At 37.2% G+C, this 14,175-nt stretch overlaps 1 protein-coding gene across 2 annotated transcripts in view; it reads right to left on the bottom strand.

Moving 5' to 3' along the window:
- Nucleotides 1-14,175, bottom strand: part of TAPT1 (transmembrane anterior posterior transformation 1) — a 56,811-nt gene that overhangs the window by 41,016 nt on the left and 1,620 nt on the right. Inside the window, exons 2-4 of one of the 2 annotated variants that reach the window (XM_086747054.1) lie at nt 8,438-8,568; nt 7,434-7,521; nt 3,971-4,089 (exon numbers count right to left, since the gene is read on the bottom strand). In XM_086747054.1, coding sequence (XP_086603180.1) covers nt 3,971-4,089; nt 7,434-7,521; nt 8,438-8,508 — 278 coding nt within the window. In that variant the 5' untranslated portion in view covers nt 8,509-8,568. The remainder of the gene's footprint in view (nt 1-3,970; nt 4,090-7,433; nt 7,522-8,437; nt 8,569-14,175) is intronic. The other variant, XM_086747053.1, reaches the window with a different exon arrangement.

Here is a 14,175-nt window from a genome sequence, read left to right as displayed (position 1 = left end):
CTCTTCCCTTCGGTCTGATTTACAAGAAAGAAAGAAAGAGAAGGTTGTAATGTTGCTACGCTATGCACTGCTATGGAAAGGAGAAAGGAGTACTTGATCTGAGAGTTTGCTACAGAAAATACTGAATGCACCTGCCTTTTTTTTGGTTGGTAGAAAGCCACACATTTTGGTGGACAGGTGCACTACTTTCTCAGTCAACTGAAGCAGACAATGGGTAGTGTATGTACTTAACAGCTATAGCCCTTAGCAAAAACAACAACAAAAAAAATTAGCTTGTGAATAAGGGTGCAACAGAGGTCAAATTTATTTAATAACCTGATAACATGAACAAAATAATGTCCATAACGAGAACGTCAGTATACTTGTTTGGTTTTGTTTGTTTGGGGTTTTTTTTTTTTCCCTGACATGCTTGCTTTCTACAGTTTCTCTCTTGAAGTACCACTGTTCTATTTATTTTCTACTGAAAAGCGCAAATCTGTGATTTCACAGGAGGGAAATGGGAATTTAAAGAGGTATATATAATACAACTGAAGCTAATTATGGTATTGCTGACAGGACTTAAATTCACATACTCTGCTCTCTTTTCCCCAAAACAAAAGAAAAACATATCTAATCTATATGTATTTCCATACGGAAGAAATGTAAAGATCTTGTCAATCAATCTTCACACATAAGAAAATTCATAATCTACCTCCATATTTTCTTGAGAAAGCTAGAATTTAGAGGTTACAAAACAAAGTCTCACTTTCCCTATTAAGTCCTTACTTGCTTTGTGGACAAGATGTAAAACGCTTTTAAGCGTAATTAAAGTGCGTAATTACAACGGAAGAGCTTTTCTACACTCCTACAAGAGCTTTTATTGGTGTGCAATATATTTTCAAGAAAAACAAGAAGTTAGCTCGATAAAAGTGTTTCAAAACAAGCACAGATATTAATCTGCTCAGAATCTCTGGTTATGAGTTAATAAAAAAATTAGTCTGAATTGTAAAAGGAAAGTGTACCTTTCAATCACAGGTAGAGTTCATTTTAGGAACCTATCATCAAGGACTGTAATTCTGAGGAGAACTCCACCAGGTCCACTTCTCTGTCTACCTTAGATTTGCTGTTCAAGCAAAGTACATGCTTTTATGTTGTCAAAGAATATTTTAGCAAAATGGAGTAGTTTAAAACATTCAAAGAGAATAATTGAGGATACTTCCTTCTATAACTTGGAAGAAAATATAGTAGAGCTGATTTTTTTTTTTGTAATCTCAGAAGATGTAATTTAATTTTGGTTTTTTTTGTTGTTTTTTTTTTTTTTAATTTTTTAAGAGCACTCAACTATTTACAGAGCACAGCACTAATGAAGTTGCACCTGCTGAAACCATCACAATCTGATGATTCAGCCTCTGCCAGTTTGACCACAGCAATTTAAACAGCAGTTTAGTTTACTTAATGACAGAATCTTGGATTCTTCTGACTAAAGTTTTCAGAGTCCTAGAGTCTCTCTAAAACAGCTACGTTAACACAGATGTAGCTCCAACAAATAGACAGCACTAAATTTGCTCAAAATGCAAGATCACATGAGGAGGAATGACTTTGCAGTCAAACTGAAGTACTTACACTGTCTAGGCAGAAAAAGGAAACATTTTTTTTTAAGATACATTACTCTTTGTTCCCTTTCAGAGCCATGTAAAACAGAATATTAAAACATCTGAAGAGGTTATAATGCACTCCCCTTACATTTAAGCACTGCACACAATACCATAGACAGGAATCAGCCCATCTTACATAGGATTTAGTTTTATAGTTTAAAAAAAATAATGGGTAATATAATCCCTTTCTAAGGTGAAAAGAGCAGAAAGAGTTATGAAGAAATAAATGAAGACTAAACTGTGAGGGAGACAGAATGCTCACTGCTCAATCACTTCACTGAGATGCAGCGAAGAAAGTCAAGATGAAGGGAGGAGCACTTTTATTTACTACACAGAATGGAATATGATGTGGCAGGTTCAGATAACAACTAGTTATGTCTCTCAATACTTACTTGACATTTGTGAGGAAGAGCAAGCTAAAAGATAAAGAGCCACCTGCTTTGAAAGTACCTTTTGTAATTACAGATGTGTTTTACCTACTGAATTCTATTTTGTTACAAACACATAAAAATATATATATCCTGAGCTAGAAGAAAATCCCAAATCTTTTTTTTGCCATAGAAATTAAATCAGCATAACTAGAAAAAAAAACCAAGAAATCACAAAGAGTAAAGTGCAGGCTCTCAATATTTGGAAGTAAGAATCATTACATCTGAAAAAGTTCCACTACATATGACAAAACCAATTGTGAACTGTTCAATAAAAAGCCATCAACTTTAAAATATTAATGAATCAGACACAGCCTCAAGTAATGAACAAGTAAAGAGATTCTAGGAAAATTAATTCCATGAACATTTGAGGAAGTCGTGACAAAAGAAATTTCTCCAGGAGTTACTACAGAAACAAAGCCTTCTCCACTCAAGACGATCTCAGTTTCACTGCATCTTACCTGATAACACTTCAAAGTTAACATAGTCAAATTCAATAGATCAATAACAGTTTCGACATTGCAGATGTATGTACATATATATACACACATGTAAGTGTACACTGTATTTTCAGTGTTGCTTTCTTCAGTATATTGAACAATTGAAGAACATTTTTTAAAAAGAAAAAGTAGTAAGATCCAAATGACAGGTTAAAATCTATTTCATTTACCTAAATTTTAGTATTTTAGCAATAGCATTCGTTCAGATACTTTCAAATAAGCACAGAATTTGACTTGTCATTAGGTTAAAACTAAAATAGCTATTTATTTTTTACACAGCTAGGAAAACTCTCTTAGCATAATGAAAATCTACAATTCAGCTCAAAATTAACAGCACAATAACATATTAAAGACTGCCACCTACTGCCTATGTTAAGCATAACCCAAGTACAAACATTTCAGCTTAAGACTATACTCTAAATTATTTCTTATGCATCTAGACTAGCATTTGCTCTAATCAGAACATACATTCTAAATTATGCATCTAAAAGCACCTCACTGAATAAAAGACAATTAACAATGCAAATGTAAGCAACTAAATTACAAAAAAAAAAAAAAAAAGAAAAAAAAAAATCAGCTACCATAAAGTTTGAGGAAATCCAGAATGAAAAACCTGAAGTCCTTATTTATTCAAGGAAAAATTACAACTTCAATACAAATACTCCTTTTCTTTTAGTCTACACTTAAGGCTTGCAAAATCAGCTTTACCATGAAGTAGCAACTTTTGTCAAGGAAATTAATTCTATCTAATTTTTGATGCCTACGCCAGAAAGGTAAGCCAAAACTCCTACGCATTAGCAACTTCTTAGCATTGATCTGAACAAAAAAGCAAAGGGTTAAGATCTAAAATTTCTTAATATTATTCTGATTAGCTACTCCTATCCAATTACTCTCCAAGATTCTTTGAAGGAAAGAAAATAATATATTTTCTACAGGGATCCTTTGGGTAAAGTTTACTGGGGAAATAAGGAAAACTTCTGTTGTAAAAAAAAAAAAAAAAAAAAATCAAACTTGTTTCAATATCAAAGAGTCTATCAAAAGACATGAGCCAAGTCATCAATGCAAGTCTAAAATCTTAAAACACTAATCAAGTAGATGTTAGTTAAAAGAACAAAACTACAGGGTAAGGTTACATCTCTGTCCTTTACTAACCTGAATATGCCTAAGTGGTGCTCTTATCAAACTGCTGTGTCTGAAGGAAACAACGATGACAATTAGTGACTGGTGGCAAAGCTTAAAGGTCCCACACACACCTTTGTTTTGTCTAGTTTAGACTAAAATTGTATTTTACAGTGGAAGAAGTCATTAGTAGTTCAAATGGCTGAGAAAGACCTTAAAATTAAGCATACACATAAACAGAGAAACATTATTTAGGGGTATCAAACACCTTTCTCTGGAATCAACTTACCGTAAGCCATAGCAAGGTAAAGTGATGAACCGGAACATTGCCAGAAAAACTCTCAAAGGAAGCAGGGTGAATACATACAGAAAAGCATCCAGGCACAAAAAGATTCCAAAAAACATCAACTAAATTACAAAAATAAAACAGAAGTATGTTAGTAGCTTATAAAGACTTATAGAAGGTGTATAAAGTATTATTTTATGAAAAATGCATTTACTTAAGACTAATTTACCAAATAAGCACAACAATACTCTCATTTATTCAATCAGCTGAACTGTAAGAAAAATAACATGCTATGCACTTGGAAGACTATTCAGCAAAAATTCTGCACCACAAGGTCCAAGCAGCAAGGCTTTTGCAGATTTCCATGACTCAACCAAACTCAGTCTTTACTGAATAGATAAACTATACTTGGATATAACTGTAGCTCATTTTCCACCGGTGACTTTCCTTTAAGGTTACAAAAGTTAATGTTTTTAAACTTAGGAAAAACCATAGAGCTGTGTGTACATGTGCAGAGCCATTTTCTGCCTGCATCCCTTTTAATACGCTTCTTTCCCCCAAAAAAAAATTGTTTTACTGTGTTAGTTTACTATTGCACATCTAATTATAGCTGTGGTAGTTCTCCTTCAGAGAAAATCCACCTTTTTCATATGAAGAAGAATATAAAATATGAAGAGGTAAACTTCCAGTTGCCCTCAGTTTAAATGCTTTATCCTTGATTTACAGAAACAGTTAAAGTCATTTCATTATAGCCACAAGCCAAACAACTCTATGATAATTAAACTACATCTGAACTCTGCAATTAGAAAGTTCTTACATACCAGGCTCTCTCCACATGACATTCCTTCTTTATCTGCTCTTTGAATGAAATCTAAGATTTACCTGAATGAGACTCCAGGTTTATGCTTTTACACCCCTGTCAGACCAGAAGCTAGTGCTTTTTCTTGCACAGAAAAATCACATAAAAAGGCAAATTCTTAATTGTGTAGCCAATAAAACAACAACATCTAAACAGGCCTAGATATCCATGACAGACATGCATTAACATGTGAAAGGTGTATATATTGTTGATGGGAAAGGAAGACACTGGTTGGGGAAAGGGGTGGGGGGGAGAAGTAAACCAAAACACAAGTAAATTACTTCTCTCTCCCACAGTCTCTCTGCCTTTCAAAACAACTTCTTCAACAGCTTGCGAAACAGTCAGCTCAATGTCCAAAGAGCTAATATCACTGATATATACCTTTCTGTCACATCCTCATGCATCCTTGTAACTTTGAAAGCAATCCCACAGAGCACACTCCAGTACATCTATCTGCAAGCCACATAAGATAACTGACTGAGGCGTAAGAGCACTGCTGTCATCTCCGAGCTGTTGCTTTACATTATAACACTGTATCTACCAATTCTGTTGTACTTCAACACCATCGCAACATTAAGGTCTCCTCCCTGATATTCACTCATTCACCTCTAGTACAATTTTCTAAAATTTCAGCAGAGGGTTATCATGCAAAATTATCAGAAGCAGTTGTTACAAACAATGGATGAATTTATGCATTGCATTTTAATATGACAACAAGTTACCTATTTCTTTGTTACCTATTTCTTTGCTAACTTATAAACCAGGTACTGAATATCCAAGCACTGAGGATGACTGGAGCTGAACATGCATCTTCCTTTTTTATTTTTTTAAACTCCTTAACACAAGTGAAATAGAAAGATAGCCTATCATTTTGCTCCTGTATCCTCTGAGGGCATCTTTATAATCTGGTAAACGATTATACATTTTCTTTTTGATTCAGACAGACTTTTTCTCTGCCTGAGTGTAATCATAGTTTTTCCCATTCTGTAAGCTCATGTTAAAATTTGCAGTTTATTTAATGTCCTTATTTGCCTATTTTTTACAACATTGCACTTGCACGCTTACATGCACTTGTTGAAAAATAATCAGCACTGAACCTTCCACTAATTTCTGTAAACCATATTTTTGCCGCTATGTTCCAGATACCGAGGAGCTAACAGAAAAGCTTACAGAGCTTTTCTATCATCATAACTACATTTTAGCAAAAGAGCACAAAGTTTAATTTTGAGATGAATTGACAAGTATTCCGGTAAGATGGCAGGAATGGAGACCACCTTTTTATTTAGTATAAATAATCTATTACAATGAAGAGTTTCCACTGAAACTGCACAAAAAAGCTTGAGTGGAAGTAGCTTTTATATTACAAATTATCTAGCTTCTCTAAATAAAAAAGCAATATTCAGAACAACAACAAAAATACTACCCTTTTATCATCACAACCCACTCAAAAATCATGTAGATGTAATAAAGGCATGTTAAATAATATCTCCTGAGATAAGGCTTTGAAAAATTTATTCCAGTCACTTCTCACTCTAACTGATCATGATTTTCATTCCTAGTCTGTAATTATACTATTAGGTAGTAAACAATACAAGCTATTAAGAAAATTCTTATTTTTCTCTCCTAATGTCTCACACACTTTATTTCAATCACACAGACTTCTGAATCACACAGTCAAGTGATTTCTGCAATAGGTGATGATCTGTACAGTAGTTTGCTTCCTAGGTGCTCATTATCATACTTTTTCCATTTTTTCAGCAAGTATGATTTAATTTGCTGTAGCTAGTACGTACACTAACCTGAACTACCCCATGCAAAAAAGTAACAAATTTATTTCATAAATCTCTGTAAAAAGTGAACTATCACTTCTAAATCTTTCTGCTTATTACTCAGTTTCACACTCTTCCATATTCAAAGTACAGACTAAAGTTCGATTTACCATGCAAAAACAATCAATTTCACCACTTACTGCATCAATCTTATAAATAAAGAGATTGTTGGCCTTCACTTCTTCTTACATACTGATAGTTTTACTGGGAACCTATGGATCTGATGATCCTTCAGAATAATTTCTGTGGCTTGTAGATGGCCCATAATAGTCTACATAATTACAACGGCGATGATGTAGAACTGCTATATTGTTCAGCTGAGACTCCACCATAACTGGAATATTCTACCATAAACTAGAATGGGTAGGTAGTGAGGAGACACTCTAGAAGACACTGTCTCTAGAGATGTTCAAAGCCCAACTGGATCTGGTCCTGAGCAACCTGTTGTAGGTGACCTTGCTTTAAGCAAGGGCTTGGAATACATCATTTCTAGAGGTCCATCCCAATCTCATCTATATAATGATTTTCTGCAGTAACCGACTGGGAATTTAGTTTTGTAGAACTAAGTCTCATCACAGACCAAGGACAAATTTAATGATACTGAAGGGGGAACCCAAGTGCTCCCTCCCTCCTCCACTGCTTTTTCTACCCCTACTCCAAGCTATACAGCTCCCCTTCTGCCCTCGTGTAGGCTCTGGATTTTCAAGAATATTGTCTCAGCAATTCAGCTCACTATCCTAGCAAAGAACAAACAGAATAATAAAAATGAAGCACTCACTGCCAAATTATGAGCCAATTTAACTCTGAGAATGGTCCAACAAGCACCACAGTTCATGCAAAACAGGCAGCGCGCATAAGGCAGGCGACTGAAATGGGAGAACAGCAAAACAAGACTCTGCCTTCAACATAAGTTAGAGATAAATTGATTTAGCCCTACCATGTAACTGCATCCCTAGAGGTTTTGAGAATTTTCGCAATATTAATGTTATCATACACCTCAGGCTAGCCAAACCTTATTACTAATGCTGCCTACTTCTCATCCTTGAGCACATTCCTGCCACCTCCCAAATCTGATACCCTCTCCTACAGGGTTTCAAAGTGGTTAAGCCAGAATAAAACTCATCTACGTTACAGCACTGAAATTGGCTCACTGCAGGGCCAGAATTATATCTAAGCTGACATAAAGCAGGTGGCAGGAATGCCTCAGGAAGGGCCACAGCACCGAGATAGAGATGGAAGACGCAGTAAACAGCAGCAAGAAGCAAAACAGAAGGCTACAAAAATTAAGTAAAAAACCTTAGACAAACTCATCCATCATCGTATTTTTCAAGGAACAAAATCTTCCCACCCGCAAGAAATTTCAGACTGGAAAGATCTTTAAAATAATTTTTTTTTTCTTTAATGTAAAAATTACATTTTGCAGTAAAAAGTTTTCTTTTGCTTGACTATTGCTTTAAGGATCAGTGCCATCTTTATATTTGTATTAATTTGCCATAACCTGGACTTGAAAGTTAGTCATGTTTATCTCAGCTAATAATATCAACAAGTTGCCATGAGCTGCCAGCAGCAACAAGCAAATACAGAGAAAAAAAAAAAAAAAAAAAAAAAAAAAAAAAAAGAGGAAACACAAATGTTTAAGTCACTGGCACTGAAAAACTAATCACTATAAATGTTTAAATCTCTTTTAGTAGCGAAAGTGTTTGAAAAATACATATTTCTTTAAAAAATATAATGCAACAGATTTCATCTCTAAATAAAAACAAATCTTAAAGAATATTTCACCTTTTCCAGTTCTTTTGGTATCCGCATGCATGTGTATACTCTCTCTCTTCGCTCTGTGTATTTTGCTTCATTGTGTTCAAGGAAGTAACCTCTTGTTAGCTCAGCACTGATGAATCTCAGCAGCGAAAGATCTACATTCAGGAACACACATAAGCAGAAGATATGTCAGGCATGACCTCCAAAGACTGAGAAGACTGCTATGTTTTTGTTACTTGCTACATGCTTCAGTTACATCACATCTAATCCAGAAGATTTCTGCTGATAGTAACCAGAACATCAAATAACTTGGTATGGAAGAAGCTATATGAGAAGCAAGTCCTCTACTCTCCCATTCCCCTACTGCCTCCCAACAAACAAAAAAGCTACTTTTCCCAGACAATAATTTTCATCAAACACCCTACTTCTCCAAAATATTACTCAAAGCAGCCACACTGAATGCAATACGCTGAGTGGCTCTAATCCTTAACATATGGACAGTCCTCCTTAATTTACTAAACTCTACTTCAGACTTTTTAAAAACTATATTCTATCTCAGCGACACTAGCAATTTGTTCTTTTAAAAAATAACTTTCTGTAAGATCAAAACATTCACAGATACATGATCCCAAGTGATTCAGTACACAAACAGCACAAGCATGTTGATCATTTGATGATCAGATTGAAGTCTTCCAAGATCAAAAAGTCATCAAAAACATATAGGTGTTCCTCACTGCAATAGCTGCAGGCAAATAAGCCAAAAGCTTACGCACTTATGCTTAGTCAACTCATATGGCTTCTAAAATAAGACTTTGCGCAGAATAGTCTGGCAAATGGAAAAAAAAATAAATTATGAAATTATAATTATGAAAATTCAGGCTGTCAATACAAGGAGGTTGTGGTTAAGCTTCGACACTCACTGACAGGGTCTGACATTACTACCTTCTAGTAACACTTCAGAAGCAACAAGACACTAGAATGAAGTTCAACATTTCTGTTTATTATTGGCATTTAAAAATAGAAACTGTTCACACAACATCCAAAAGACAGAAATCACTTATCTAAACAGACAGGTGAAAAACTACAGTGCATTTACCATGACACAAGAACATGCTCACAAATAGTAAATTCAGATTTTAGCCAAAGTCTCAGTGACTTCTTGGGGGCATGGTGGAGCGACACAGGACGACCTTGCATGGCACAATGCTTCACATTTTTGGGAGGAGGAAGAGGCTGCATAACAAACACACCAGTAGGAAAACAGCCTTGGTAACAGCTAGTAAGAAAGGAATGCTAGTACAGATACTACGCGTGAAGAGTTCACCCAAAACTGTCTGAGTGGCTTCTCAAATATTCATCACATTGATGATGACAACGACCATTACATGGAAGAGTACCCAGAAAATTACAAAGTTTTAAAGCAAAAAAGGAATCAGCTCAAACGGAAGTATAAAAAAAGTAGAAGAGGCAAGGTGTGCTTATAACCTTCACTGCGTTTGGTGGGGGGCATGTGTACTGAGTGTGATTAGAACTTGTGGGGATTACACACAGGCATTTTGAAGTCTGCGGTAGTGCATTACCATTCTGTATGCCTAGAACTGTGATTTATCATGATGCTGATCACTGCTATATAATTCACTGACTGCTGGTTAATTATGTATTCTTAATAAATCATTTAAATCTTTAAACTACTTGAACTGATTTGCTTTAAATTATGTGAACTGAACAGTTTCTCTCAGTATGAGCTTGTTTGGATAGTGATTTTGATGATTTATATATTACTGATCCACTTCTAGTAAGTAGGTCAAACTACTGTAAGCCTTAAAGGTATTTATTTTAAAACAAATAGAAACAACATGTAGTTTAATGAGTAGTAAAAAAACTAATATTGACAAGTAAAGTTTCAACTAAAGTTCATTCCAGTGAAATAAGGCAGAGGTTCATACCACTAAATCACTCTTCGGATCTCTTGCAAACTTGTATTCTGGAGTCTTCCTTTGTAACACTATCACTTAACTTTTTTTAACAAGAAAGAACTGGGAAAAACAAAGTTAAAAGAGATAACCTTGGGTATAAACACACAAATGACCTACTTTGTTAACTGCCTAGGTGTATTTTCTTCCACCTCAGATAACTGACTCTCTCTAATGTAAAGATAATGCATCTCAAACAACCAAAGTTTCCTGCCAAGTAAATAGAGGCATATGGGCAACCATCATGGAGTCACTTTAAGATCCTTAGGGCAGCAAGGAGAGTGCACAGCAAGCTGTCTACCCTGGACTTCAGGAGAACTGACGTAGACCTCTTCAGGTGTCTGCTTGGTAGAGTACCATGAGATACAGCCCTGGATGGAAGAGGAGCCCAAGAAACCTGGTTAATGTTCAAGGACCACCTCATCCAAGCTCAGGAGCGATGCATAACAACAAAGAGGAAGTCAGGCAAAAACACCAGGATGCCTGCATGGATGAACAAGGAGCTCCTGGACAAACTGGACACAAAAAAGAAGCCTACAGAGAGTGGAAGCAAGGACAGGCAAGACTGGGAGGAATACAGAGAAATTGTCCAGGTAGCCAGGTTAGGAAAGCCCTGATAGAATTAAATCTGTCCAGGGACATCAAGGACAACAAGAAAAGCCTTTATAGGCAGGTCAGGAATAAAAGGAAGACTAGGGAAAACGTAGGCCCTCTCCTGAAGGAAATGAGAGACAGTTACATGGAGAAGGCTGAGGTACTCAATACTTTTTCACCTCAGCCTTCACCAGCAAGTGCTCTAGCCACACCACCCAAGTTGCAGAAGACAAAGGCAGGGACTGGGAGAATGAAGAACCGCCCACTGTAGGAGAAAGTCAGGTTCAAGACCACCTAAAGAACTTCAAGGTGCACAAGTCCACGGGATCTGATGAGATGCATCTGCAGGTCCCAAGGCAACTGGTGGATGAAGTTGCCGAATCACTGTTCATCGTATTTCAGAAGTTGTGGCAGCTCAGAGAAGTTCCCACCGATCGGAAAAAGGGAAACAACCCACATTTTTAAAAAGGGAAACAAGGAAGACCCAGGGAACTACAGGCCAGTCAGTCTCACTTCTGTGCCTGGCAAGATCATGGAGCAGATCCCCCTGGAAACTATGCTAAGGTACATGGAAAATAAGGAGGTGATTAGCAACAGCCAACACAGCTTCACAAAGGGTAAATAGTGTCTGATCAATTTGGTTGAATTTTACTACAAAGTTACAGTGTTGGTAGATAAGGAAAGAGCAACTGACATCATCTACCTGGACTTGTGCAAAGCATTTGACTCTGCCCCGCATAACATCCTCATCTCTAAACTTTGACAGATGGACTGCTCTGTGCATAAGGAAACGGCTGGACAGTCGCACCCTAGGAGTTGTGGTCAATGTCTCAATGTCCAAGTGGAGATCAGTGACAAGCAGTGTTCCTCATGGGTCAGTATCGCGACTGGCCCAATTTAACATCTTTGTTGGTGACACTGATGGTGGGATAGAGTGCACCCTCACCAAGTTTGCCGATGACACAAAGCTATGTGGTGCCATTAACACACTGGAAGGAAGGGATGTGAGAGGCGGGCCTGTGCAAACCTCAAAGTTCAACAAGGCCAAGTGCAAGGTCTGCACATAGGTCGGGGAAATCCCAGGCACAAATACAGGCTGAGCAGCGAATGGATTGCAAGCAGCCCTGAGGAGAAAGACTTGGGGGGTGCTAGTTGATGAGAAGATCAACACGAGCCAGCAATGTGCGCTTGCAGCCCAGAAAGCCAACCACATCCTGGGTGGCACCAAAAGAAGCGTGATGAGCAGGTTGAGGGAGGTGATTCTGCCCCTCTACTCTGCTCTCATGAGACCCCACCTGGAGCACCGCATCCAGCTCTGGAGCTCCCAACATAAGAAGGATGTGGACTTGTTGGAACAAGTCCAGAGGAGGGCCACAAAGATGATCAGAAGGCTGGAGCACCTCTCTTATGAAGAAAGGCTGAGAGAACTGGGGCTGCTCAGCCTGGAGAAGAAAAGGCTCCAGAGAGACCTTATTGCAGCCTTCCAGTACCTTAAGGGGGCCTACAAGAAAGATGGAGAGAGACTTTTGACAAGGGCATGTAGTGATAGGACATGGCATAATGGCTTTAAACTAAAAGAGGGTAGATTTAGATTAGATATAAGGAAGCAATTCTTCATTGTGAGGGTGGTGAGACCCTGAGCAGGTTGCTCAGAGAGATGGTAGATGCCTCATCCCTGGAAACATTCCAGGCCAGGTTGCATGGGCTTTGAGAGAGTCGGTCTAGTGGAAGGTGTCCCTGCTCATGGCAGGGGAGTTGGAACTAGATGATCTTTAAGGCCCCTTCCATTTGAAACCATTTTATGATTCTATGAACTTATGGTTCCCCTCCAACTTGAGACATTCTATGATTCTAACTAATAAGCTATTTGTTCCCACTCCTCCTTACCTCACACAAACCAGTTCATGGGCCTATTGTTGAAAAATAAATGATTTTACATTTCCTCCACCTGGCTAGACTTTCATGCCCTAGATGTTAAGAGATGATCCTCCTCACGGACTGACGTTGATCAATACACAAGCTCCAGACTGTGACTGCAAAACAGTGACAGGGGATGCACTGAAGCACACAGTCGCTCAGCCAGCTCATTTCTGAGCACTTATTGCCACCCAGCATCAGCCCTAGTTCTGTGCCAGCTGTGAAACAGATCATTGGCTGACCCTGCAAGAAAAACACAGTAAGCAAAAGAACAGGATGAGACATCAAGGAAGGACAGAGTAATAAATCATCTGAAAACCAGCTCAATTCTATCAAATCATCATTTTCTTTTAAAAATAACTAAAGACTCTAATTCATACTTCAAATTCCTTCTCAACCTCAAATTTCCCTCCTTTGCAGTCAGAAAGTTTTAGACTGTAGCCTAAGTTTAAACTGTTCAGAGAGCATACTCTTAATGCTTAACGTATCCTCATTTATCTCCCCACCTGAGAGCAGAAAAGCACAAGCATCTTCAAAACATAAAAGTCCACTAATTCCTGTAAGGTAAAAAGATAATGATTTACCTAAGTTTTACTTCAATGCATAGCTACAAAAAGGATAACCATTAACCAGAAATGGAGAGAAAAATTTGTGCAAATGTGAAATGCACTGTGCCTCAATAATTTTCTCTTGTTACATAATCATAACTTTAATCCTAAATGCAACAACCCCAGGCACTCACTTCACTCCCATCAATCGTAAGACACAGTTCGTCCATAAACACTCAGGCAAATCAACCAAGATTGAACCAGCACAATCTTTTTTTTAAAAAACAAGTATTTCTTTCTCCTCCAAATGACTTCTTTGTACAGTATTAGTCTTGCTTTATCATCTCGAAAAAATTCTACTTCTACGTACAATTTAACATATTGCTGCCATTAGATGAGTTTGAATTTTTAGTTGCTCTACCAAGAAGTCTGGTTTTGTAATATTTTCTTGTCCTGACAAGTCAGAGAGTGACAGTGATTTTAAACTATTTTTAAATTTAAAATCAATTGCTGGATAGTTAGGAAATTATCCCCCTCCCCCTAAAAAATTTCCTGACTTTCCTTGAAGTTGTTTGTTCAGCTCTCTTTCAGGCACATCAGTATGTATCTTGACTATTCTTTTTTTCACTACAAAGCAATTCATAATACTACAATCAAACCAGTTGCTTACAGTTTAATCAATAACACCGAAAAGCAGTCAATCATGCTGCATGTCCTGTGACATAACATG

This window comes from Chlamydotis macqueenii, chromosome 4, assembly GCF_036417535.1.
Source record: "Chlamydotis macqueenii isolate bChlMac1 chromosome 4, bChlMac1.mat, whole genome shotgun sequence".
In the NCBI taxonomy this organism is placed as follows: Eukaryota; Metazoa; Chordata; class Aves; order Otidiformes; family Otididae; genus Chlamydotis; species Chlamydotis macqueenii.
The sequence above is the reverse complement of the archived record's forward strand: the minus strand, read 5'-3'. Positions and strand labels throughout refer to the sequence as shown.